This window comes from Theobroma umbraticum, unplaced genomic scaffold (genome assembly GCF_002168275.2).
Source record: "Theobroma umbraticum cultivar Fairchild unplaced genomic scaffold, ASM216827v3 scaffold_20.0, whole genome shotgun sequence".
Taxonomy (NCBI): domain Eukaryota; kingdom Viridiplantae; phylum Streptophyta; class Magnoliopsida; order Malvales; family Malvaceae; genus Theobroma; species Theobroma umbraticum.
This window is the reverse complement of record NW_018397266.1, coordinates 1,165,620-1,192,042: the sequence shown is the minus strand read 5'-3', so window position 1 is coordinate 1,192,042 and position 26,423 is coordinate 1,165,620. Positions and strand designations below refer to the sequence as shown.

General features: G+C 34.4%; 3 protein-coding genes across 3 annotated transcripts; 1 reads left to right on the top strand and 2 right to left on the bottom strand.

The window, feature by feature from the left end:
* Positions 1–2,409: 2,409 nt before the first annotated feature.
* Positions 2,410–5,879, bottom strand: LOC110423296 (zinc knuckle (CCHC-type) family protein). The gene is made up of 5 exons (XM_021437482.2): positions 5,409–5,879; positions 5,187–5,309; positions 4,623–4,722; positions 4,337–4,440; positions 2,410–3,071 (listed from the first exon to the last, which is right to left on the bottom strand). The coding sequence occupies exons 1-5, from the start codon at positions 5,826–5,828 to the stop codon at positions 2,763–2,765; spliced, it is 1,056 nt and encodes a 351-aa protein (XP_021293157.1). The 5' UTR covers positions 5,829–5,879; the 3' UTR covers positions 2,410–2,762.
* A 372-nt stretch (positions 5,880–6,251) lies between these two features.
* On the bottom strand, positions 6,252–10,898 carry LOC110423085 (glutaredoxin-like protein). Its single transcript, XM_021437204.2, has 6 exons — positions 9,549–10,898; positions 7,899–7,954; positions 7,538–7,768; positions 7,120–7,411; positions 6,818–7,014; positions 6,252–6,734 (listed from the first exon to the last, which is right to left on the bottom strand). The coding sequence occupies exons 1-6, from the start codon at positions 10,584–10,586 to the stop codon at positions 6,581–6,583; spliced, it is 1,968 nt and encodes a 655-aa protein (XP_021292879.1). The 5' UTR covers positions 10,587–10,898; the 3' UTR covers positions 6,252–6,580.
* Positions 10,899–19,777: 8,879 nt separating this feature from the next.
* PSKR1 (phytosulfokin receptor 1) lies at positions 19,778–24,728 on the top strand. The gene is made up of 2 exons (XM_021437472.2): positions 19,778–23,331; positions 23,506–24,728. The coding sequence occupies exon 1, from the start codon at positions 20,062–20,064 to the stop codon at positions 23,098–23,100; it is 3,039 nt and encodes a 1,012-aa protein (XP_021293147.1). The 5' UTR covers positions 19,778–20,061; the 3' UTR covers positions 23,101–23,331; positions 23,506–24,728.
* Positions 24,729–26,423: the final 1,695 nt, after the last annotated feature.

Sequence of the window (26,423 nt, the reverse complement as noted above, 5' to 3'; positions counted from 1 at the left end):
TGGCCAGCTGTCACGTTGATTCCAAGTCAAGATTCGGAGATTGCATTAGTTTTCGAGGTCGCCACGGTCGTTTTAGGGACACATGAACAATCCCGTTTACCTTGCCGGAAATCTAGGTGTACCCTGGCTGTAGCTTTGCCTTTGCTTCATCCAGGTTCAAGCCTAAAGGCAAAATTTTGGTTGATTTTGTCAAGGAAATAATAACGCTAAACATTTAATAAGGACAGGGAAACCGGGGGCGTATTCATTCCTTTCTTCATGCCTTGTCCTTAGAGTTCAATGAATTTAATTAAATATTAAATGTAAAATAGAAAAGTAGGTAATGCTAGAAAAGATATCACCAAGCAAGAGTAAGTGAAGAAGAAGCAAGAAACACTTTTTTTCTTCTTGGTGGTGGGCTATCTGTATCTTACATTTTCATTAATTTAAAAAATATTAAATTGAATAACATTTATTATTCGACAATGTGTTCAACAATTTATTAATAACATTTTATTAACAATATCAACATTAAATATAAAGTAAACTTTTGAAACAAAATATTCCAATCTTACATCGAACTAATAAGAAGATTTTGCTACATCGGATTAAACTTTTGAAAATAGAATAATAATCTGGAGCCTTCTTAATTTTTTTTTTATAAAAAAATTGATATAAATAAATAGTGAAAAGCAATAACAAGACAATAGATATGGACTTGATGTTAGTTTTCCTTATCTAGTTCTGCTTTATGAAATGGTTCTGTTTTATGGTTGGTCTTTACAAAGTAGTCGTTGGAGGGTAGGTAAAGGTAACACGCACACACTGGCCGTTATATGGGCTAAGACTCTCCAACGTTTAAATAGGTTAACTTCTTCCCTAGGAACGACAGCTGATAGCCGATTGTCGTGAACTTCATTTTACATTTCTTTATCAAGACTTGGATTATTCATGGGCGGCTACCGCATAGTTTTATTAGGGCTTTGCCTCCGAAGTTCCCAAATTTTCTTTTGCAATAACCAGTTAGAGCCTTACTCCAACAAGTTCAGGAATCCTTCCCAATTGATTATTAAATTCTTGAATCACTAACTAATTAATCTTTAATTAAATTTTCAAAAAATAATAAATTATTGATTTGAAAAAAGATATTATAATCGAGTTTTTATATAGGAGATACTGCACACGTTATTGAATCCAACGTGCGAGTGCAATAACAAATTAAATATTAAATTTTGGATCTCATTTAAAATTAAGAATGCCAAGAAATTTTAGTATATAATTAATCAATTAATTATTTTAGTTTAGAATAATTTAAACAGATTTTCACGATAGTTAATTTATATAGTTTTTTTTTTTTTTGAATTTCAGGAATAATCCATGAACAACATTGCTGTGAAACAATAATGGAGTTAAGAAATTTTTCCAAGCAAATAAAATATTTTTATTAATAAAATGATCAAATTATTGTAAGAAATGAGTAATCTATAATTGATACCCAAGAGACAGGGCTAGCTAATATAGTGGGTGGACCAAGATTCAATCCATTAACGGAAGAATCCTCAGCCTCAATTCATCACCTCAAAATAGACTGACTAGAATAGAAATCCTCTGCTCCTTTCTTACCCCATGCTTATATGAAAGTTGCGTAGTTATTGCTATGAATTCTGAATGGTTTTAATCATCATCTTGCATATATCATAATATGAATTCAGGATTTTGAATAAAAGATAATTATAAAGTAATTATAAAGATAATAATATTAATTATATAAACTTTTATATTAATAATATAAAATTAAAAATTGAGAAATGATAACTGTCACGACACGTCACTCCATTGACTCTGTCCCTAATCATAACTTAGTTTTACTAAATTTGTCACCACATGGTTGGGTTTCCTTTTTCTCTTAAACAATGACCATCTACAAGTATAAACTCTTAATCAAATGTGGTAATAAGGATTCAAGGAAGGAAATTGGTAGAACAGGCAAGGAAGGAGAGAGGCATCGAATGCAATCAAACCCATCATGACAATGCTAGTAGCCGTAAACTCAAGATCTTGAAGGGGTCAATTGCATGCCCAATTGTTGTGTTTCTGTCTTCTTCTTAATTTCTTACCCTTTTTGTCTATTTTAGACAATAGGTAGTTCTGATTCTGCTAATGTAAATAACCCAATTCAATTTAATTTTTTGAACACGTGATAGTAATCTGAACATGAGACAATAAGGTGAACATGGGACATAACAAGGTGGAAGAATTCTATTCTCCTTTTGCCTCATTATGCAATTTAACTTATTAGTGCAGTACTCTTTTTGGTTTCATTAATATTATCTTGTGATTTATTGTTTTATTTATATATTTTTAGCTATTTTAGAAACTTCTATGGATATAATAAAAATATAAAGACTCTACTCTGCTCTTACTCTGTGATTATTAGGCATTACTATCATTTTAAAATGATATATAAAGTAACTTTTTTATGCAATTAAATACAACTTTGCACTTTAATGTAGAATAAAAATGAGCCTAAACCATCTACAACCAAAGTAATAAGCGGTAGTGTTTGGAAGAAAGCCATTTTCTACTTCAACGGGAAGATTCTTAAACTGTCAAAGCGCAAATTCACGCCGTTATGATATTGGCTCTCATGTGAAAACAGCGTGTAAGGTTGGGGAAAGTATAACACCACAATTGACGGCAGTTGGTAATGTTCATAGTCGGCAGGTCACTACAAACAGTAGGAGAGAGGTGACAGTAATATGAACGCAGTTGAGAGTTGACGGTCAAGCTGACTGCAATGAGCGAGCCCGAGCTGCTGCTCTTTCCAGTGCTTTCATCCTATTAGCTTCCATCCGAGCACGCTGCTCTTCTGTGATTTGAGTTTCACTAGAGGAGCCAGCTCCAGCTGCAACTCTCTGTAGTGCCTTCAACTTGTTAGCTTCCATCCGAGCTCTCTGTTCTTCTGTGATATGAACTTCAGTGGAGCAGCCAGCTCCATTATTTGGCACTTGATGTTCTGGCCCTGGTCCAGAGCTGCTGGCTGCAACTACTTCGGCAGCAACCATTTCAGTGCGTACGTCATGAGATGGTTCCTATGGTGAAATGACGTGAGAATACCACCATTAAACATTGGCAGCACCAATAATACAGGTTCCTAAGGAACTCTGGACCCAGTAATGAACTTGCGAAAGTGTTGTTATGGAAAGAATTCAAGGATTTCCAAGAAACCAAGTGAAAAAGGATATGAAATGCAGTTAGTACACACATAAAACGTCAACAAGAGATTGAGCCTCTTTTTGCTTCTCACTTTCTTTTGCCAGTCTTTTACAAGCAGCAGTGACAACATATAAAGATAATAGCATATACAAAGTATCAGTTGTGAAAGAATGAAGACTTGCATAAACCTTCAACAAAGCTCGCATGATACTTTGCAATGTAAATCATGTTGGAAAGCTTATTTTTTGAGTTCCAGTGAACGAAAATGAACAAAATAAGATAAATATTTCATGAAGATACTATCTTTCTGAATATTGATTATTGAAGAATTACCGACCAGTCTGGTCAGATAGTACAAAGTCTGAAAAAGAGAAATACCAATCCTCCTGTGCCATGAACTCAATAGGGCGAAATCCTGAAAGATTCCTATATCCTAAACCTAATTCCTAGGTAGTCAACAAATTTTATAAACCCTCATTTTCTAACCCTACACCACCATACGCTCTTAAGTACAGTTCCCCAAAACTGTCCAACGTAACAAGCATAACTGGCATCTCCTACATATGAAAACGTTCATGAAAATAGGAAGTAAGAACCTATTGAAAAATCAACTCATTCACAAGTGACATTCTTTCTGCCTGACTTGTGAAGCCCAAATGTCGAAAACATCAAAGAGGACTGTGCGTTAAGCAAAACTCAGAGGTGTGACTTCTAGAATCAGCCAACACCAGTCTTAGCATCAATGATGCAACCATTTTCAACATAAGCACATCCTTCCTAATAATTAACACCAATTCATCCACTTAACAGAAAATGATTTTGCATTGTTGTACAGGAACACTAGTTTGCCAACTAATGGCCTTGAAAAATTCAAATATCTACAGCAGCAATCTAATTAAATAAAATAACTAAATGACATAGGATTACATCAATTTTTGAATGCAGGAACCTAATTAGCAATTATAGCCTTATTTTTATTTTGTTCTTCTAATTTTAAGAAAGCATAGATTTGTCATTTTTTTTTCTTTTACACTTCAATAAGGATCAAAACTAGTAGCTATCGACTTCAAAGTATATGCATGACTGCAACAAAAAGAAGAAAGATAACTAGGAGAAACAAGTCGAAAGGAATAATGGTTACCTCAGTAGCTTTTTGGTATATCTCATTAAGCATATTTTCCTCAATATCATGATAATGATCTCCCTCAAAGGGATCATGAGTTTGTCCCTCAGAATGTCTGGCCCCTACAGTGTTCACAGGCACAGATCAGATCCAACAAGACACTAAAAAAGGGAAGGTTATTAATTGTTACCTTAAAGTGCTATACAATATTTATGCCTCAAGCGACAAAACCACCCAATATACATGATTAGGTGCAAGGAAAAAAATCTCTTACAACAAAAAAATGGCAATATTGAAAGCATACCTTGCTCATCACTGGGACCATTATTTTCATCTGGACTTTCATGCAATTTTGTAGGATCCCCTCCTCTAGCAACTCGCTCTCTTAATTCTCTAATACAATTCTGCCCAAAAGAGATACAGCAAATGAATGATGTATGTATATATATAATCAGAAACTCAGCTAATCTAGAGGATCCACTACGTGGACCTCTACGCAAGCAAAATAAAAGCATATTCCTGTACATTGCCATCATGGGATTTAAGTTTACAGTTCACCCACGCTGCCGGTAATTTAGGCAAACAATGCAAATCTCTAGCGTCTAGATCAACGCAATTTCTTAGCAAAGGTGATGCAGAGCCAACAATCTCGTAGTAGAGCATCAAAAAAAGCTAATACGACATCTGAAACTGAATTGCTACAGAGATCCACATCTCCAAATCTCAATAACCCAAAGCTATGAGAAAGTGAATCACATAAAAACTTAGGGGCAACTCCTTTTAAATCTACCTTAAGCACCCAAAATTCAGTATAAATCCTTAAACACTAAACTTTAAGGGTTGAAAGTGAAAAAGGAAAATGAGTTACCTTAACTCGTTTGGAAGAAGCAACTTTGTCGGTTTTATGTACAAACTGTTCGAAAGAGTAATAAGGGAGCAAATGCCTGTGCCATTCTCTGTATAACCCAATTAATTTTCCCAAATCACTCACCTGCAAAAACATTCTTTCAACCTTAATTAAATCTGCCAAAAAAGAAAAAGAAAAACAGAGTGCTCATTTTAAAGTTAATTAAAAGAAAATAAAAGATACCTCGTGACCGCGACCGCGGTACTTAAAGACGCGAGGGAAGTGGCGAAGGATGTAGCCGAAACCATCATCGGAGAGGAGAAGTTCCGGAGTGAGCTTGGGTCGGATCCTGCTATTGGATACTTTCTTGGGCTTTTCGGGTCTAGGAAGCTGTTCTGGAATGAAGTTGGCGCCGGAGGAGGAAGCCTTGAGATTGGGTTGATCGGATTTGGGGGCGTCCGGGCAGTCACGTGACCAGTGGCCTGGTCGTCCGCACTTGTAGCAACCTGTTGCGGCTGAATTCGTCTTCTCCGTTGCGACTCTTCCCGGATTGGGATTGAGATTGGGGTGGTCGGATTCGGGGGCGTCGGGGCAGTCACTTGACCAGTGGCCTGTTCGTCCGCATTTGTAGCAACCTGTGGGGGCTGAATTCGCATTCTCCATTTCAACTCTTCTCACTTTTCTCAGATTTTAGCCTTTTGTTCCCATTTTGGAGTATTTATTTATTTACTCTATTTTCTACGTTTTCTTTTTGGCGGGAGATGATGGAGGGAAAAACTTTGGGCTTCTAATTTTAACATGGCATGGGCCCTAATTTAATAAAATAATAAAATTTTATTTAAATTTTTGTATATAATTTAAAAAAATTATGTATTATTTCCTGTAATAATTTGGTCATTTACATTATTAGATAAATTTGGAAGTAAAGCTTTTGAATTACCCCAATTCCATTTGATGATAATGCCTATATACACGGTGGATTGATAATGGTTTATTGATCATATTCATTCATTTCAATGATTTCAATTTCAAGTATTACATATTGATCAATAGGAAATAAAAAAGAGAAAAATAAGGACAAAAGTGCCAACGAAACACCTTTTTCTTACAATACAAACAACCCCAATGATAGGTGGAAATCACCACAAAAGCAAGGCAATAGACAAAACAGGATTCTTTAATGTGTATATATATATATATATATAAGTAAAATGCCTATCTTTGACACCATTGCTGAAAGGCTGGAGATCAGACCCTCAAACACCTTTGAACTTGAGGTATTATATACAAAAAAAACTCCCAAGCCGATGCAGCTTCATCAATTGTTTGTATCATTACGAAACTCTTTTTACTTCAATGATTTCCATCCCAAAATTGCTATCTAAAATGGCCCAACCATCTGAAAAGTTGGGTGGTCACAAATTACCAGACCAATCATAGTTCTGGTAAGCAATGTGAACAGGGCCTCCATCACTCAACAGATGTGTCAACAGCCCTGACCTGGTTGCATCCAGGTAATTGAGGACCCACTTCAAGATATCTTTCTCCTGTCCAAAATCTACGCTGAACCTGTAAAGGTCAAAATGCAGCATGTCAATTTGAATCCGGGTAATGCTGTTTGGATCAAATTATTTGATGTATTGAACACTTACCACTTGATGATCCGTGTTAAATGAACTGTCCTCTTTTCCAAATTAATCTCTATTCCTCCCCTCTGGAAGAACTCCCTTGCAGCACATCTCAGCTCACCTTCAACACCCTGAGGAGTGAAAAACCTCACTGTTGGGCTTGATCTTGTCCCATTGCATAGGCCAAAATGGATTAAGGGATTAACTTTAGCAGGAGCTAGCTGTCAGTTGAAAATAACAAAAATTAATAATCAAAACATATATGAATGGAATAAAAGTATGACCTGTGAGCTAGAATACCAAAAAAGATTGATGAAGTTGATTACCTCTAAGCGTCTGTCTCCATTGCCAAGGGGCCTGATCAAGGAGTATTGGGACTTTCGATTGTTTCTGAGGATCCCATTCTCTATAATGCTAAGGGAATAAGGGAATCCCCCAACAACATACTGGAAATCACAGTAAAAAGCTCTCTTATCAAGCAATCCTTCAGGATGTCCAATGCTAATCACAGCATGGATAACCATGGCATTGTATAAGTTTAAGAAGAAGGCTAGCCTCTCATCTGGAGAGAGTAACTGCAGATTGATCCTTTGGAGATCTCGTGCCAAAATCAAGTACCTGCACCAACATTAAAAATGAAGTTTAAGCTATCAGGATTGGATGCCATTCTGCACCAAGTCTATTTCTATGCTGCAAAATGAAATCAACCAAGTAATGTAAACAGGAATGAAGGAGCAAACATACCTGCGGAATTCTTCACTTTTGCTGATGGCATAATAATTAAGACGGCACATGTCATCAAAAGCATATGCTTCAAGTATGGCAGACATTAACTTGGTAAGCCGGTCGGCTAGAAACGATGCCGATTTGGGTTCACTATCGTTTGTTGAGTTTCGAAAGTTGAAGCATCCCAAAATAAATGGCTCGTGCTCAAGGAATCGATAAAAATGTTTTCCTTCTTCAAAATCATTTCCCCTACACAAAATTAGTAAACAAATTAGCAACAAAAAAGGGTTATATATAGATGATAAGTATGTTGAAAAGTAGCATTAAAACTAATAACTTTATCACTTAATTAGTGTAATGTATGAGAGAATGTTCCTACCCAAAGACATGGTGGATGAAGTGCTTCTGGGCCAGCCGCTTTGCAGTTTCAATGCCCTATAAAATATGAAGGATAAAAAATGTAAGAAAAATAGTAAACTCAATTTATTAACTGCAATTGTCTTTAATATTGTACATAAAATATCTTTTAATTAAATCAAAAAGAGGTTTTTTTTTCATTTTATAAATTTATTTTAAAAATTGAACTCGAAATCTTTGAAATAAAGTTGAATGATGATCATCTAAAATTAGAAAACTAATGATAAATTAAAAAAAAAATTGACTTCCTAATTCATTCATGCAAATCCTAGAAGCAAGGTGTGGGGCACAAAAAAAGCCTATAAATTTGGCAGGATGGATGGCAAAGACAAGGACGCTGAGCGTTCAAAACGTGTAGGCCCTTGAACACTTGATTGAATTTCCCCTTTCCCCAAAGATTAAGCAACTCTTTATTCAAATATAATATTAAGATTAATATTTTATGTATTGATAATATATAGTTTCTAAACACGATCAAATCATCAAATTTTGATACTTTATTAATAAAGATTATTATTTTGAAAAAAATAAAAAGTTGACAAGTTTTAACATCAATCTTTTATTTCTTTCAAAATAATAATTATAAATGAAGTGTCAAAATTTTATAATTTAATAATGTTTGGACACTATATATTATATTTTTTCTTAATTTAAATGAATATATATGGTGTTCTTTATTCTTAAGATATATACATATGAACTTGTACAACATGAACACCCAATATCGTGTTACAAACTAATTTCACTAAAATTGATTTAACAATAAATACATGTATCTCGACTTAAGAAATAGACCGCTCTGGAAACAAACACCAAACGAAATCAAATATCATCCACAACCCAAATTGGCAGTCAATTCAATGAGGGGTTTTCCTCTGTAGGGCATCTATCTGTTTGCCTTTGTTCAGAAAAAAGCAGAAAAGGAAAGCTAATTTATGACAGCAAAAATGTACTAATCATTTGGCTTTGGACATTATATTTATATTGGTCCATGTCAACACGCATAATGCCTGTAACTTAGGTTTTTTGGGCTGTAAACCTATAATTGTAACATAAGTGATGTTGCTAATCCACAATTATTAGTGCTTAATATGTAATATTATCAATATAATTGATCATCATTTCGATTTTCAATCGGTAGCAATAACAATGTACTTTAATAAAATATGAATGTAAACGGATGAATGTGGTGGTCATCATACAAGCACTCAAGCGTGCCGCGTGCGCACCATCATTAGTGTCGCGTGTGTGTTGGCATTTGGTCCTAGAAGACAGCAGCTTTTTTTTTTGGCTTTTGAATTTCGAAAAAGAGAAAATCAAGATATTTTTTAATATAATATATAAAAATTAAATAATTTTTTATTATTCTACTCCATTCAATTAAGTTTATATTTTTATGTAATAAAAATTATTTATATTTTTTAAAATATTTTAAGAACTTTTTATGAAAATATTTTCGATAAAGATTTAATGCATATATGAAGTGTCGTTTATTATTCCTACTATGCTTAAAGCATTTAACCTTTTGACATAAGTAAACGGATGAGATGACCAATAACCAATTAGCAACCAAAACTGAAAATCAAAGAATATAGGGAAGAAGTAAACGAACCTTTCTTCGGCCGCAGTCTAGGTGGTGAATGATGGCTTCCACCATATCAACACCGGCGAAGCAATTCTTGACAATCTTCATCTTAATCAAGCGGTCCTGAATGGGCAAGCTCTGTCTCAGAACCTTCACGATCCCCACCATCTCATCTTCTACTTCTTCCTCATCGTCAAATCCATAAACCGGTATCTCAGGCGCTTCCTCAGGGCATTTGTTCCCCAACAATTCCTTCATTCTCTTATCCAACTCCCCACTGTTTCTCAACGAATTCAACGTTACCAATCCACCTAACAACTTCTCGTTGAAGAATATCTGAGGCACCTCGGAACTTCCCGTTCTTTCGACCAACTCCTTGGCCCTTTTGGGGAACACGTCGACGTTTATTTCAACGTATCTAAACCCTTTTTCTCTAAAGAATTTGCGAACAGCGGTGCAGTCTCGACAGTTTGACCTAGTGAAAAACGTTATCCGACCTCGTAACTGTTCTCTTTCGTCTTCGGTTTTCAGCTTCACTATAACTTTGACTCCTGGGATTTTGAACTCTGTCACCTCGAAGTTTAACGAATCGTTTTCCACGACGAAATCCCCGCTATCCTCTTTTAAAGACGATAGACGTTTGACGATTGCTGCTGAGAAAGTGCTGCTTCGGTCTCTGATGTATTTCCCTATGGAAGGCATGTTTTCGGCTATGGACATGGATTGTGAACGTTCTACTTTTTGCTGCGGTGGCTCGGGTCTGGGGAGATGAACTTGTGCCTTGATTGCTGGTATGTAATGATTGTAGCCATTAACTTTGGTTTCGGGATTGACCTCCTTGGCGTTGGACTGGTGGTTTTGGTTAACGTCGGGGGAGTTGGAAGTAGAACTAGAATTAGAATCCTCCTCCTTCTCTTGTAGCTGCTGGGCCTCCTTCTCTTCACTTTTCTCCATCTCGACATCGGAGAATTCTCCTCCATCTTGATCATCCGACACGGCTGTTCCATTCACTTCGCCGTTGGGATTATTGTTCTGATCGTCGACTCTGTGTTGCTCCGAGTCCATATTCAATTTCTGAAAGAAAACAAGAGACGAGGAAATGAAGGAAAAATTATCAAGAAGAAAGAAGAGCACGGAGAAACAGAGCGATGAAAACGGGGAGAGCCAATGGAGGGGAAATACAGATACGATGAAACGAAAGAAACTAAATAACTAAATAAATATAAAAGAAAGAAGAGGTCAAAAACGTGAAGACAGAGACGCCCTTTTTCTGTTTAGACTTACCCAAAAACAAAGGTGGCATGAGTTGAGAGACTGACCGGCCCCTCAATGGAGGAAAATTAGATTCTGGGTCCCACTGTTCGCGTATTTTTAGGGTGAAATTTGGGATAATGTTGTTTGGTGGACGTTAATCTAGGGGTAATGGAGACTCGGCTGAGTCAAATGGGTTTACAAAAGTCCATTGCCCGGATATGATTCCTGGGAATACTGAATCAGTCATTTTTATCCAAGTGGCATCGGGTGGAATCAGATCAAATCAAAGCCGCCCAACACATTTACATGTCTTTTTCGTGCTTACAATGTTAACCATTATTAAAGACTAATTCTTTTTTCCTTGTTCGGATTATTTCAAGGATGATCATAGCATTTGGCATAAGCAGATCCGCCTCTGTTCATGCCTTCCTGCACGTTGCTTGATCAAAGTTTTAATATAACAGTACCCACATCAAGATTTTGTAGAAAACGTCAACTGCTTTTCTTTTCTTTTTTTATCCAAAAGGCAACTCTTTTTTTATTATTAACAAGAGAAAAGGGGTTGCTTGGGTTTGTTGTCCCAAACCCATAATTTTAATCTAAAAATATACTTTTCATAGGGGTGAGTAATTAAATGGTTTGATCTGTCATACTTAGAGATTAAGTATTTTAAAAAATTAATTAAAATCAATTAAATATAAAAATAATTGAATTGATCGAACGTCAAATTGGTTTGATTAGTTTAATTTTAGATAAAAAAATCAAAATTTTTTCTCTTTTTTTTTGTAAATTATAATATCAAAATTTATAAAATTTATTCATAATTATAAATTATAAAATTAAAATTAATATTAAAAATATAAATTTTATATAAATTAAAAATTAAATATATTATTATATATTAATATATATAATATTAATTTGATATTTTAATAAGCTTGATTTAAAAATTTTAAAATCGAGAACCAATCAAATAAATCAATTAGACTAAAGTTTTTGGACCATTATACCCAATCGATCAATTGGACCGAATCTTTTTATCCAAATCTCATTCAGTTCGATTAAGTTATCGATTTAGTCTAGTTTTGCTCATACTACCTATTACATAGAGGAAGGTTCTTACCCTAAAAGTTCCAAATTTATTCTGTCTCTTGTTGATATGAAATCAGTGACATTTAATCCAAACTTTACATGACTAACAATGATTTTTGTATCATTAGTTCAAGTAGTGAGACATAAGCAACTCTTATTTTAAAATTCAGATTGTTACGTCAATATCATTTATATAAAATTTAATCTTTACACCACTTGTTTTGTTATGTACACTTACAAAGGAGTGTGAAGCCTAATTAATCAGATTAAGAAATTTAAGTTTCATTTTATTATTTAAAAAAAAAAATAAAAAATAAAAATATGGACCAAACTTAATCTTAATTGCTTTACTCATGGAAAATATATAATAGCATTGGTAGCTCTCCACTTAAACAAAAAAGTTCACTCTACCTATTTAGAAATTTAATGTTCAATCCAATATTCAAACTCTCTATAGAACTGCCTACCTTAATCCATTTATCAACTTCATTCAGATCATAAACCACCATTAGTTTTCATTAAAAAAGTTATAATTTGACTACTTTTCTCCACTTGTAGTAAATGAAAACAGGATACAGACTTGGAACATCTTGGTCACTTTACTAGCTGGACCTTTCCTACAAGTAGGAAATAAACAGGCATCAAATTGAAGAAGTATTACAGACTTTGGCCAATGGGGCCTTGCCTAGTGGCAAAGAAAAGTCTCAAAACCTTAAAAGTCTCACGTTCAAATCTCATTATGTATGATAAGCTAGGTCCAATTTTATGTTGTGTTTGCCTAATTATATATTACCCACATTGCTGCTCAATAAAGCAAACTCTCATCTTTGTGTACAAGAATCAGGATTGAAATCAACAAAAAAATTTAAAGATTTAGTCAATAGGTTAACAAGTAGAAGCTTATATTATATAGATGGGGAAAAAAGAAGGCACATAAAATAGCGATTATTAATTAAAAATTTGTTAAATATGAAAGATTAGAATGAGTTGAATATTAAATCATATGATGGATGCCACACTATCTATGATTAAAGCTGTCTATATCAGGTAGCTGGTCATTTCTGGGCCAAGCTTGAGCTATATGATTCAGACTAAAAATTTATCAGTCTTTTCACTAAAGTGAGGAAAAGCCCACAAGTTAAAGTCCATTGTAGTAAATGGATAGTTAATAAGTCCCAATGATCACAACCCAAATTTTTGGGACTGAAAGGTAGCAAGAAAGCCCAAGGTTATCTAATTCTGTTTGAGACATATCCCAGACCCAGACATGTCCTGTGGTTAATTTAAATAGCTCTGCCAGAGTTTGAGCTCTCAGTAAAAATTAAAGGGAACCTTTGACCTGTCTTTAATTTTTGTTACCAAGACTGCCATACATTCAATTAGCAAGATAGGGATAGTGCATTGCTAAAATGGAAACTAGCCATGCATGTAAGTGTGTATCAAGGTATGCATGCCCCTGATTCTGATCTATTTTACCATCTTTGGAATTAATGGTTGTATTTTTGGAACTATATTTATGTAGTTTTAATAATTTAATTGAATTGAATAGCCTATTGAGAGAATTTAAACTCTTTTTTTTTTCAAATATTTGTACTCTTTGCATCGATAAAATTTTCAGTTTCAAGGATTGTTCCGAAAATTTGTCAAATAAAGTTTTTTTTGGATTAAATAATAAAAAATAACACTCTATAATCTTCTTAATTTCATTTTTTAAAATAAAATTTATAAATTATAATCACTTTGAGATATCTTTCAAAATGAAATTATCAAAAATTATATTCAAACTTAAGGGGGCATTTTACCAATTTCATAAGCAACAACGAATTAAATCCAGGTTAATTTTAATTATTTTACATGATATAAAAAGAAAAAATGGAAAAGAACTCATCAGATCAATACCAATAACCTAAAATAGCTAGGAAGCCATAAACTTGGGCTACCAACCCCAGTTTGCCTTTCAAAGAATCCTCAAGCCTCTTTCTTCCTTTGCAATAAATTGTTTTATTATTCCAAAAACAACCCATGTATCACCCCTACCCCAGTTTAGTCCTATTAGATAGCTTAAAGGGAGTTGACCTTGGCATACTTTAAACCAAGTTTGCTCTGTAAGTGACTTATATATTTAGTCATTTTTATTTGTATATTGTATGATAAGGCATGTTACCCAATATATATTCATCAATGGAGTTCCTCATTATTCCAAAAAACAAAAGAAAGAGTTCCCCTTGAATATAAAATGAGGAATGAGGGGTGGCTACTGGCTAATGCTCATCTCCTTTTTGAGGTTAACTTTTTAAAAGTACTGATTATGAATTTTGTAATTAGCACAATGTCTAATGATGATGGGTTTGCCAATATTGAGTGGATGGCAAATTACAACTAAAACCATGGAATTTTCTAATTCATTTCTTTATTTATTTATTTTTCTGGGTTGGATTGTGGATGGTTGAAACCTTCCTTTGGAGATAGCAATAATTTATAAAATATTAGCAGCCAGGAAAGTTGAACTAAATCAAAAGTTGGGTTTGCATTTTCATTTTATTATATATATAAAAGATCAAATGATGACTTTAATTTTGTGCAGCCAAACCCTTAGAAACTCTGTCTAGTGGATGTAATCACATTTTTCAGCCTTTCATTTATATATACATGTACACAATTGGGTTGATGATATGTTCTTGTCCATCCATGGTAGAAAAGTTTGAGAGTTGGAAGAAGAGCTGCCATTATTTTATGTAGACAAATATATATATGTATAAATTAATGCAGTCCCACATACTCTTGCTTTCTTGTTCAAAATATTAATCTCAGTTAACAACAAAAATGGGTATAAAATCAAAGTAGAAGCAATCACAAAGCTGCTTGGCAAACTACAAAGAGCCACATAAACTTGGCTGGTCGGCCAACAGAAAGGCAATTAGTGGTGGGTCAAATTTCTTTTTTTTTTTTTTCTGATTGAAAACTGATGGCAGAATTAGTAAAATAAAATGCAAATGATGGTTCCTTTTTGCTCCTTAATGCTTCATCATTATTCGTTAAAGAGACTGGGGCAGCACTGATATATATATATATATATATATAGATTTGCCTTATCTGAGCACTGGAGAGATATGTAGTGCTTGCCATTCTTTCCAGCCCATGCCCCATCAGTCCTGTGCTATCTCCCTTCTTTTTTATTCTCTAATGTTAACACTAAATAGTTGGTGAATTGAGATGTCCAGCTTCCATTAGGCAATGCTTGCTCAATTGGTTGGTAAACATCAAAATTCATCATATAATATTGTATCCAATAAGATTACTCACTAATCTTTCTATGATCTCTAAGAAGGATATAACAACTGCTAAATGATTGTCGTATTCATATTGGACTGTTGGTTACCAGTATTGGCAGCTGGTATAAGCTAAAGAACCAATGTCATGAAGGTACCAAAATGACCAGTTTGTGGACAGTGAAAGACCCTTTTGTTAGAAGCTCTCTTGAAGAAGTCTCTGACCAAAAACCATCAAGAGTACAACTTTGAGATGCTACACTTATTCATCTTGAGCATATTCGAGATTGGCCCAATGAACTTTCCCCTCTTTATCTTCATTCATCTGTCCAAAACGCGCCTGCTTTTCCTAGTTCTTTCCTGATTTGTTTTGACAATGGACACACATTATAAAGTTTAGTACTAGCTATATGTACAATATAAAGATTGGCTCAGGCACTGAACTGACACACACACATACAAAAAGCAAAGCGAATGTTGGCTCACGATGTGACCTGCCTTGCTTCCCAGAAGTTTCATCAGGGGGGCATCTTCTGAAGTTCTCTCCATTCAGACTTTTCCGTAGCTGTATGAAACTGAAAACCCAAGTCATCAATTTTTTCAACATAATCAACAGTTGGTTTAAAAGAAATTCTTGGATTCATAGTCTCCTCCAAAAAAAAAAAAAACACTTCAACATCTATTATTCAAGGACTTTGATTTTCTTTCTTAGATAAAATAGAGTCATCACTGATTCTGCAAATGCGCGTTGCAATAGTGGATTTTTATATCTATTTTATCTTAAGGTAGGACGGCGGAGAAGTAATGATAAAAACAAGAGATAATGCTCTTCTCTTTGCAGTAATAAACTTGGGCTCGAAGGAAGGATCTAACTAGGCTTCCATTTTCCTCATTTTTGTCTAACAATTTGCCTTTTTTGCTTTCAAAGCTAAAAAGCAATGAAGTGCTTTTAACTATATATAAACAAATAATACATTTGAATATTTTTTTAAAAAAATTAAATTTTATGAAATGATAAATAAATTATTACTCTAACCTTGATTCAGGGTTTAAGAAAATTAGTGTGAATACTTAAGTTTCGGTGTCGATGCCAACTTAATTAATTTTTTTAGTTATGTATTTTAAATTAACATTTAAGCATTTAATTCCTTGATAAAATGTTCAGTGCTTCGTGGGTACAAGTCAATTAAATATTTTGCATGCGTCATGCAATCAAGAGTTGACATTTGTACGAATTGAGAGCGTCTTCCCTCCCCCGACGTCATCAGCAAAGCTGTTGCAGCCATTTTTGAAATGAAATTTGATCATCAATTCCTCACTAAAGTCAATCATCCCGTTCCCTTAGAGGTGGTCAACTATTGCCCCTGCTAACTTCCTATATATTTTTCATTTCTTTAAGCACAAGTTGAAACATAAAAACAACACCATGAATTGATCAAAATATAACAAGTAAAATCTTTAAAGGATTAATGCAAAAAAAAATTATATAAATAATTAAAAAATTAAGATAATGTTACGGATTTCACGTTAATAAGAGATGAAATAAATTTTGAATACATAAATATAAATCTTTCATTGTCTATTAATTATATTTTTTAAATTAAAAACGTGATTTATAAACTTACTTAAATTTTATTTTTAAAGTTTCAAATTATACGAGATTGAACTTAAATTTCAACCCGTGATGGATAAGGCAAAGTCAATTAACATTTAATTTATTATTACAAAACATGTCAAAGATGTATTTGTAATTTCTAGACAGCTCATCTTGTGAACAACTTTCAATGTATACATATATATATATATATATATAGAGAGAGAGAGAGAGAGAGAATGGTGAAAAATTTTTAATTGATATATATATATGATAAAAATTAATGTTGGTAAAACTTTTTGTTGATGAAAAGGGTATAGTTGTTCATTATATTTTTGAATTATCATTTTGAATAATTTATTATTATTATTATTATATATTAATGAGATTTATGAATTTATAAATAAGAATTTTAATTGCATTAAATGAATTTCATCAAAAATATTTTTATTATGAATATTAAAAATTCTAATTGCATTGAATAACTTTCATTAAAAATATATATTTTTAAAATTTAATAATATTAAATAATATAATTTATACAATGAATGTTTTGGACATCTAAACCTTAAGACTTGGCCTTTCATTAGAGGTCGGCACAGTTTTACACAATATTTGACTATTTCCCTAGTAAAACGTCACTGCCAAACTTTGATCTGGCCCCTTGACTATATATATATATACACCCCATCAAATGCTGGCCACCTTTAAAATTAAAAAAGCATAAATTATATTTTTTTATATTTACTTTCAAATGCGCGTTTTAATTTCTAACAGCATATAATATGAATAAGCAAGCATTGAATATTTGAGGGAAAATATTAGTATTTTTCTATATTAAATTAACACATAATTCACAATTAATTTGATGATTTTCGATGTATTAGATGGAGATATTATTTTTTACTTCCATATAAAATCTTTTTAAGTGTCTTTAGACTAACAAAACAAACGCCGTAGCAAAATCTTTTCACTTTAGTTAATAAGAGGAGCAACAATTAATTCAAAAACCTTTTCTCTTATCATCATCCTATCTTATGTCTCAATTTTTTCATAAATTTTGAGAAAAATAAAATCATAAAAAAAAACAAAAAACCCATAAGTAATTTTCGTATTATATATGATAATTAAAGTCTCACTTAATAAGAGGAGAAGCAAGCCATGTATGTATTGTTCTTGTTAAACAATCAAAAAGGATTAATAAAATTAAAATATCTTGAATGTTTTTATATATATGTATATGTATTTAAATAGATTTAGGCTTGTAGCAAACTAAAGTAAGGAAAATTTAATGAGTCAATTCGAAAACTCATCATATACACTGCATTATTTGATTGTGATTAATTTTTTCTAAGGTGATGTAATTAAGTTTGTTTTAATCTCAAAAACCAAAAAAATGCTATAATATATTATAATGAGCATTTACATGAAACGTATGAAATATATGCATTATTTTTATTATTAGATAAATCAAACTCTATAATCGAAAATGATAAAATATCCGAATTTATTTCGAATTTCTTTTATTTTTTAATTATTTTTTCAAAATATTTTGTACAAAGGAGGAAAGGTTTTATTTCTTTTTATTGATATATTATATATTTTTTTCATAAATGTTTTCGTATGAGATACATATCAAAATATTATTTTTTTTCATAATATCTAAATAATATAATTTGTACTATATATAACATATGGATATAATGGTAGTTGAATTGTATTAAGTTAGTAAAATAAACTATATGGTTAAAAGCATATAAAAATACAAATAGGATGATAGGGAAGTCACAAGCAAGAGATGATAAAAGTTTTGTCACTTCTCTCGTCCGTATATTAACACTTGGCATTGTTTATTCTCAAAGTCAAGTTCTTACCTTGCCATTATTCTAAAGTATAAAAATAAATATTGACACTCAGTTCGTTATTTTTTTATTTTTTAATAAATTATAATTATAAAATGATAAATAATTGATTAGAGATAATAAATAAATGGCTGAAATGAAATACAGTTTCAAAATAATTACTTTATATAAAATATCATTTCTTAACTTCTAATATTTTCTAACTATTTTTATTTGTAAAAAATTAAAAGTGAGTAACAAAAAATAAATAATTAATTAAACTTTATTCTAATTTAGTGATGTGAATAGTAAGGGTGGCTGGCGTTGTTTAGAATACTCTATCCACGTGTCGCCACCCAGCTTTTGACTTTCCCTTTCCTTCTACCCTGCCCTTCCTCCCACCGGCTGCACCCGGTCACCCCCACCTCAACAAGTAATTCTTTACTAGTGGCTGCTATTTTCTATTATTTAATTCTACCTCTTATTTGTATTTTAATTCTTTTAACTATTTATACCATGGAGTAAAATGTTGAAATGAGAATTAAAATTAAGGATAATAGATTAAAAATAGGTATATAGTGGGAAAATTGTTCTTTTCATGTAAACAAAAATGAACTTTTTTTGGGAATTTATTTTATTTGAAATTTAAAATTGTTCTTTTTGGGAATTTAATGGTGTTTTCGAGAGCTTTTCTTGTAATTTTATCTCAATAGGAAGATTAAAAAACAGCTGATTATTCTTCAATGCCACAAAGTCAAAGCTACTTTCAATAAAATGCAAATAGTCAGAGATTAAGAAGACGACTTTTCGGTTGAAGTCCAACTGGCACCTGTGACTCGACCGGCCATCCCCGGTCATACCTACAGTTTACCGGTAGACCGTTTTATGAGACTATGAGCGTAGCCTCCTCAAAGAGAAGAGATAGTTGGTTGTCTCTATTCTGCTTTACATCTGCCAACGGCTTTATTGGCGCAAACGAATCTCTCTCCCTCTCACCCCTTGAAAGGACAAACAAAAAACTAGAAAAGAAAAAGAGAAACCACCCTACATATCTCTATCTCTCTTCTCTCTGTTTCAACGCTCTCTTTTGATAGCCAAAATGAAACAATTGAAAGAGATAGAGAGGAGATAGAAGCAAACCAAAAGTTGAAGGCAAAACCTCTTTCATTCATTCATATGACAGCACCCGCCCCCCTCCCCCCCCTCCCCCCAAAACATCCGTGTTGAAGTCAAAGCCACCATTTTGCTCTCTTTCTATCTTGTTCTTTTCCTTCCTCTTCACTTATTCTCCTTATTAGAACAACCTACCCTCCTGTTTTCAGCTCTTATCCTCTACCCCGAAGCTCAAAATGGTTCAAACAATAAAAACCCACACCAAATATCTTGCTTTTTGTAATGCTTTTTGCTTGTTTTTGATCCTCAACATATAAAGTATCTGTCTTTTCGTTTCCCTCCATCTTGGGTTTTGTTGGTTGTTGCTTTTTGCTTCTATGGGTACTCAAGATTGTTGGGTTATGGTTGTTATCCTTGTGTTCTTCTTCCAAGCTCAGTTACTCAACTCACAAATCCTGACATGCAATCCAAAGGACTTGACTGCACTCCAGGGTTTCATGGGCAATTTGACAACAAAACTTGAAGGTTGGACGACAAATTCATCAACTGATTGTTGTGACTGGGAAGGCATAACCTGTGATCCTCCATCTTCTGGTAGAGTAATCAAGCTGGAACTTTCCAAGAAAAAATTATCAGGCATATTATCTGATTCTTTAGCTGGTTTGGATCGGCTTAAAACTCTCAATCTTTCCCACAATTTCCTTAAAAACTCACTGCCAGTATCTTTGTTTCATATGCCCAAGTTAGAGATTCTTGACTTGAGCTATAATGACTTCTCTGGACCAATCCCAGAAAGCATCAATCTTCCTTCAATTCGAAATCTTGAAATTTCGTTCAATTACTTGAGTGGCTCTCTTCCTTCCCATGTTTGCGTTAATTCTACTCAAATTCAGTTCCTTAGTTTGGCAGTGAACTATTTCTCTGGTAATATTTTACCAGGGCTTGGAACTTGTTCTTCCTTGGACAAACTTTGTCTTGGCATGAATGATCTCACCGGTGGGATACCTGAAGACATCTTTCAGCTTCAAAATTTGACCCTTTTGGGGCTTCAAGATAACAACTTCTACGGAGAGCTTAGTCCTGGTATTGCTAATCTCTCTAAACTTGTTCGTTTAGATATTTCTTCAAATAATTTTTCTGGAGAGATCCCGGATGTCTTCAATCAGCTACAGAATTTTCAGTATCTTATAGCTCATTCAAATAAATTTAGCGGTAAAATTCCCAGTTCATTGTCCAATTCTCCAATCATTAATTTGCTAAATTTGAGGAATAATTCTTTGGAGGGTTCTATAGATCTTAATTGCTCAGCTATGGTTGCTTTGAACTCCCTGGATTTGGCTACGAATAAGTTTAATGGGCCTGTGCCTGATAATCTTCCCTTATGTAGACAATTGCAAAATATTAATCTTGCCCGGAATAATTTCAATGGCCAAATCCCTGAGAGCTTCAAAGAATTTCATAGCCTTTCGTATCTTTCCCTATCGAATTCGAGCCTCCATAATATTTCCTCTGCTCTGCAAATTCTGCAGCAATGTAGGAATCTAACCACTTTAGTCCTCACCTTGAATTTTCCTGGTGAAACATTACCTGATGATCCTAATCTGCATTTTGAGAAGCTGAAGGTTCTGGTTATTGCAAACTGCAGACTTAAAGGTTCAATTCCCCAGTGGTTGAGAAACATTACTGCTTTGCAGTTGTTGGATTTATCATGGAACCATTTGGCTGGAACAATTCCACCATGGTTTGGAAGCTATAGGGATCTCTTTTACTTGGACTTATCGAACAATTCGTTTACAGGAGAGATCCCAAAAAGTTTAACTGAATTACCAAGCCTCATTGATGGAAATATCTCGCTGCAGGAGCCTTCACCAGACTTTCCTTTCTTCATGAAAAGGAATGAAAGTGCGGGAGGATTGCAGTATAATCAAATTTGGAGTTTTCCACCAACACTTGAACTTGGTCACAACTTTCTTAGTGGACCAATCTGGCCAGAGTTCGGGAATCTGAAAAAAGTTCATGTGTTTGATTTGAAGTTCAATAATTTATCCGGACTGATTCCGGGGAATTTGTCTGGGATGAGCAGCTTGGAGATTCTGGATCTATCGCATAATGACTTATCAGGGACCATACCACCCTCACTGGAAAGGCTCAGTTTTCTGTCTACATTTAGTGTTGCCTACAATCAGCTTTCTGGGAGGATCCCTTCTGGAGGTCAGTTTCAGACATTTCCAAATTCAAGCTTCGAAGGAAACAATCTTTGTGGTGATCATTGGTCCCGGTGTCAAGATACTACTAGTGAAGATGGTCATGAATCCCCAAAAAGCTCAAGAAGAAAGAAGGATATCATCATTGGAATGGTTGTTGGAATCATACTTGGGACAGCTTTGCTGCTTGGCCTTATGTTTGTGATTGTGTTGCGTGCGCATAACCGGGGTGAGGTTGATCCTGAGAAAGAGGAGCCTGATTCCAATGATAAAGATTTGGAAGAACTCAGTTCAAGGCTAGTGGTCCTCTTCCAAAATAGGGAAACCTACAAAGAGCTCTGCATTGATGACCTTTTGAAGTCAACCAACAATTTTGACCAAGCAAATATCATTGGTTGTGGGGGTTTTGGTTTGGTTTACAGAGGCACCCTCCCTGATGGTCGTAAGGTCGCTATTAAACGGCTCTCTGGTGACTGTGGTCAGATGGATAGAGAATTCCGTGCTGAAGTTGAAGCACTTTCAAGAGCACAGCATCCAAATCTTGTCCATCTGAAAGGTTATTGCATGCATAAAAGTGACAGACTCTTAATATATTCTTACATGGAAAATGGTAGTTTGGACTATTGGTTGCATGAGAAGGTTGATGGACCATCCTCGCTAGATTGGGAAACAAGGCTGCAAATCGCACAGGGGGCGGCTAGGGGTCTAGCTTATTTGCACCAATCATGTGAGCCTCATATTCTCCACAGAGATATAAAGTCAAGTAACATTCTTTTAGATGAGAATTTTAAAGCCCACTTAGCCGATTTTGGTCTTGCAAGGCTCATACTTCCCTATGATACCCATGTAACTACTGATCTGGTAGGGACATTAGGGTACATACCTCCTGAGTACGGGCAAGCTTCTGTTGCAACCTATAAAGGTGATGTGTACAGTTTAGGAGTTGTGCTTTTGGAGCTTCTGACTGGGAAAAGGCCCATGGATATGTGCAAGCCAAAAGGATCCCGGGATTTGATCTCTTGGGTGATTCGCATGAAGATCGAAAATAAGGAGAGCGAGGTTTTTGATCCATTTATCTATGGCAAGCAGCATGATAAGGAAATGTTGCGGGTTCTTGAAATTGCATGCCTTTGTTTAAGTGAAATCCCTAAGGTTAGGCCTACAACTCAGCAACTAGTCTCTTGGCTTGACAAAGTTGACATCAGCATCTAGCTGGGTAATGCAACTATGGCAAACTCTGGTTGTACAGCTAGAAATATTTCTCTTAGACCCATTGTTGCAGAAGCTCCAACACAAGTAGAAGAAATTGGTAGCTTTTCATAGTAATGTCATCCTGTTGTAAATATTACTCCACGTACGTGGCCTATCAGATTTTGCTGCTCTCCAACTTGGATGACAGGGAGGGATCTAACAAAAGCAACAAGCAATTTTATCTCAAACTTTGTAAGTTTTGACATTCAAAGTTAGTGTCTTACGTGTAAAGAATAAAGTGTTATTTTTTTTTGTATGTAATGGTGGTTCATATTTGATGTGAAATGAGAAGATTCTCTTCAGATCATTTTGCATGTGTTTTTGTCTGTATGAATCATGTGATTTTGATAGTTGCATGCCTTTCAGGAACTTAAATGAATTGGTTTGGACAAGCTTTTCTCTCTGACTGGCTTTGTTGGTTCGGTGCAATGAGGATTTTCTATTTCTGACCAAATCAAAACCCTGATAATGTCTTGAGTGGATTAAGAGAGAGAGAGAAGGGGGGCTTGTAAGGAGACAAAGAAGAATCCATGTTTTAGAAGGCATGCTTATTGCTGGCTCAATTGCTTCATTATAGTAGTTAGTAACTAGCGGTATGTTAATCGCAGTATGCAAAGCACCATCGTATTGCTCCTGTTTCCAATCATGTCATGTGTCCAGGTTCTTGCTACATTTGCATTGGATTATGGATTAGGGTGTTCTATCTCCAAAATAGGAACTGGACGACGAGAAACTTAACTGTGTTGAATAAATACTGGATTCTCGTTGTCAAAGATATATCGTTTCCAGGTTTTTGCTATTCTGCAACTGGTTGGATAGTGCAAGAGCAAATTGGGTGAACGACATGATTTTACTATGTCGAGATAAACGGTCATATACTCCAGCCTTGGCGCCCGTGTGCTGTGCTCTTCTGAGAAATTGTTTTTGACAGCTGAATCTTACAGGAATACAATGTGAAATATGATTAGAATGCTCTGTTTAGAGATACTTTAAGCTTGTTCCTGTGGTTTTGTAGGTTTATATAGGTAAGAAAAACTTTGCAATCTCTCTGGGCAGTTGGAGTAAGTGAGAAGTTGTGGGTTCTAATGGTGTTGGTTGCAGACAATGAAATACTATCAAACTAAAACCACTAATTGTAAAAAAGGATCAAACCATTTGACCTTTATAAACACCAAATTCTTGGTCCACAGAGCGGAACAGAAGAACTTTCTTTGTCCACTACGTTTGTGGAAAGACAAATTTTTTTAGTAAATTTTATAGCAGACTAATGGCCAACTGGTTCCTATTTTATGTCCTTTGCAGGATTGACCAGCTGTCTGGTTTTAACTGAAAATTGTGTACTAAATTAGCAAGGGGTGGCGGGTCAACTCAGGCAGCGGCCATGCCTTGCCATCATATGGTTGGTTTTTCATTTGGGGGGAACTCTTCAACTGTGTCTCATTTTGTATCTGAATTCTTTTCACAGTTTAGTGCAAGCAAAGTCAAAAATTGAACAAAAAACTGATGCAGAATATGAGGAAAGCAGATGTGGGTGGATTAATCTAGACATGACTTTTGAATTCAGAATTTTCATATTCTTCTGTCAAGTTTCATAACTATGGAAAAAAGGGGCATATCTGCATGTAAGATATGACCAACTATAAGTTATTGTTTTTATCTTTTTTACTTTAATTTTTTTCCTCCCCTGGGATGCCTAAGAAGAAAAATGAAGTTCCCATGTCCACTTAATCTGGTCTTGAAAGAGTTTTGACCTTTGGAAAAAAACCTTCTGGACATGCTCAAGTGCTAGCGGTCCTCGCATTTGGACAGCAAAAGAAGCATCATGTTCCTTGCTGATTCTGATTTCTGAACTGAGATCAACATGAATTATATTTAAGTAATCATCAACAACGTTGACGGTGATGTTGCTGGACCCAAAAAAGGGAAAGTATGTGCTTTCAATTCCATAAATGGACAGCACTGAAAACCCTGGATCTGACAGCAATATCAAACACTGTTATCATCACAGACAAAGGGAAAGGTTGCACCTAAGTTCAGTCCTCCTAGTCTTAGGTGGCAAACCCATCATAATCTGTATCTTTCTTCACTGATGAAATCATGAATTATTTCCTTCAAGAAAAATTTCATTTGGTCTATAGACTTTTATTTCTTTTCATATCCACATATGCCTGTCCAAATCTGTCAAAAGAAAATTGTTACTGTTATGTTCTATACAAGATAGAGATAGTCAAAAGAGCCATGTCCTGTCACAGAGCTGAAAAATTAAGCAAATATGATTATTGGCTGCGAGGTCAGCATTCAAATCAACAAAAAAAAAGAAAAGCTTTAATTAAGATTGACAGTGGATGAAAAAGGTCGTTCAGGGATTATCCCAACGACTTTGTTGAAACGAATAAGAGAAAATATTGACAGGATTTTCCAGGGTCCGGGAACCTAGGTAAGCTGGTTAACCACTCATTAGGTCTAGTAGCTAAAGCACATCAAATTCCCTTTCCCACTCTGACAAAATACGGTGATCCTTCGTTGTCATTACTTCCTCACTTACACGTTGGTTCTGAATTCTGACTCCAAGTTCTTGTCAAGACAATGTTTGCGCTTCAATTCAACACGCACCAAACTTTTTGACCCTTTAACCTGCCTGGTTTCGAATGATGGTTCATAGCTGACAAGCTTGGTGCAGCAAATCAGTTCCTTGGAAATCAAGTGAATCCCATTATTATCCTTGCAGCAACAAACCCAGTATTCAATTCTTTATAAATTCTTTCATCAAACATACAACATCTGTAATAAAATACATGAAATGTTTGCTTGCTTGAAATGCAAGAGAAGGGTCGCTTCCTAGCTACAGAGAACAGTATATGACCAGACACATTGAGCAGTTGCTTCACATCAACCCAATTGAATCACAAAGTATCCAACAGACAGTGCTTCAATATACTTTCAACTCCATTTGCTGTTATTTAAATCCGCACTCACATACATAGTCAGAGAGACCGTGATCACTTACCAATGTTGAATAAAAAAAACAATTTATGAGTAGCAGTGACGCTAGATGTTGATGCTTCTGCTGCAATGAAGGTTAAAAATTAAGGCACTGAAACCCTGTTTCCAAAAGTTCTTCTGTGCTCAACATCATGGAAAAGCCACCAAATGTTATGCATTTTTAACTTCATCAAAAAGATTCCTGTCTTATCCTTTATAGACGATTAAAATTGCTTTTACTATCTCAAACTGCAAGTTCATGAATCTTCAAGACCAAGGTAAGACAGGTTAATTTTATCATG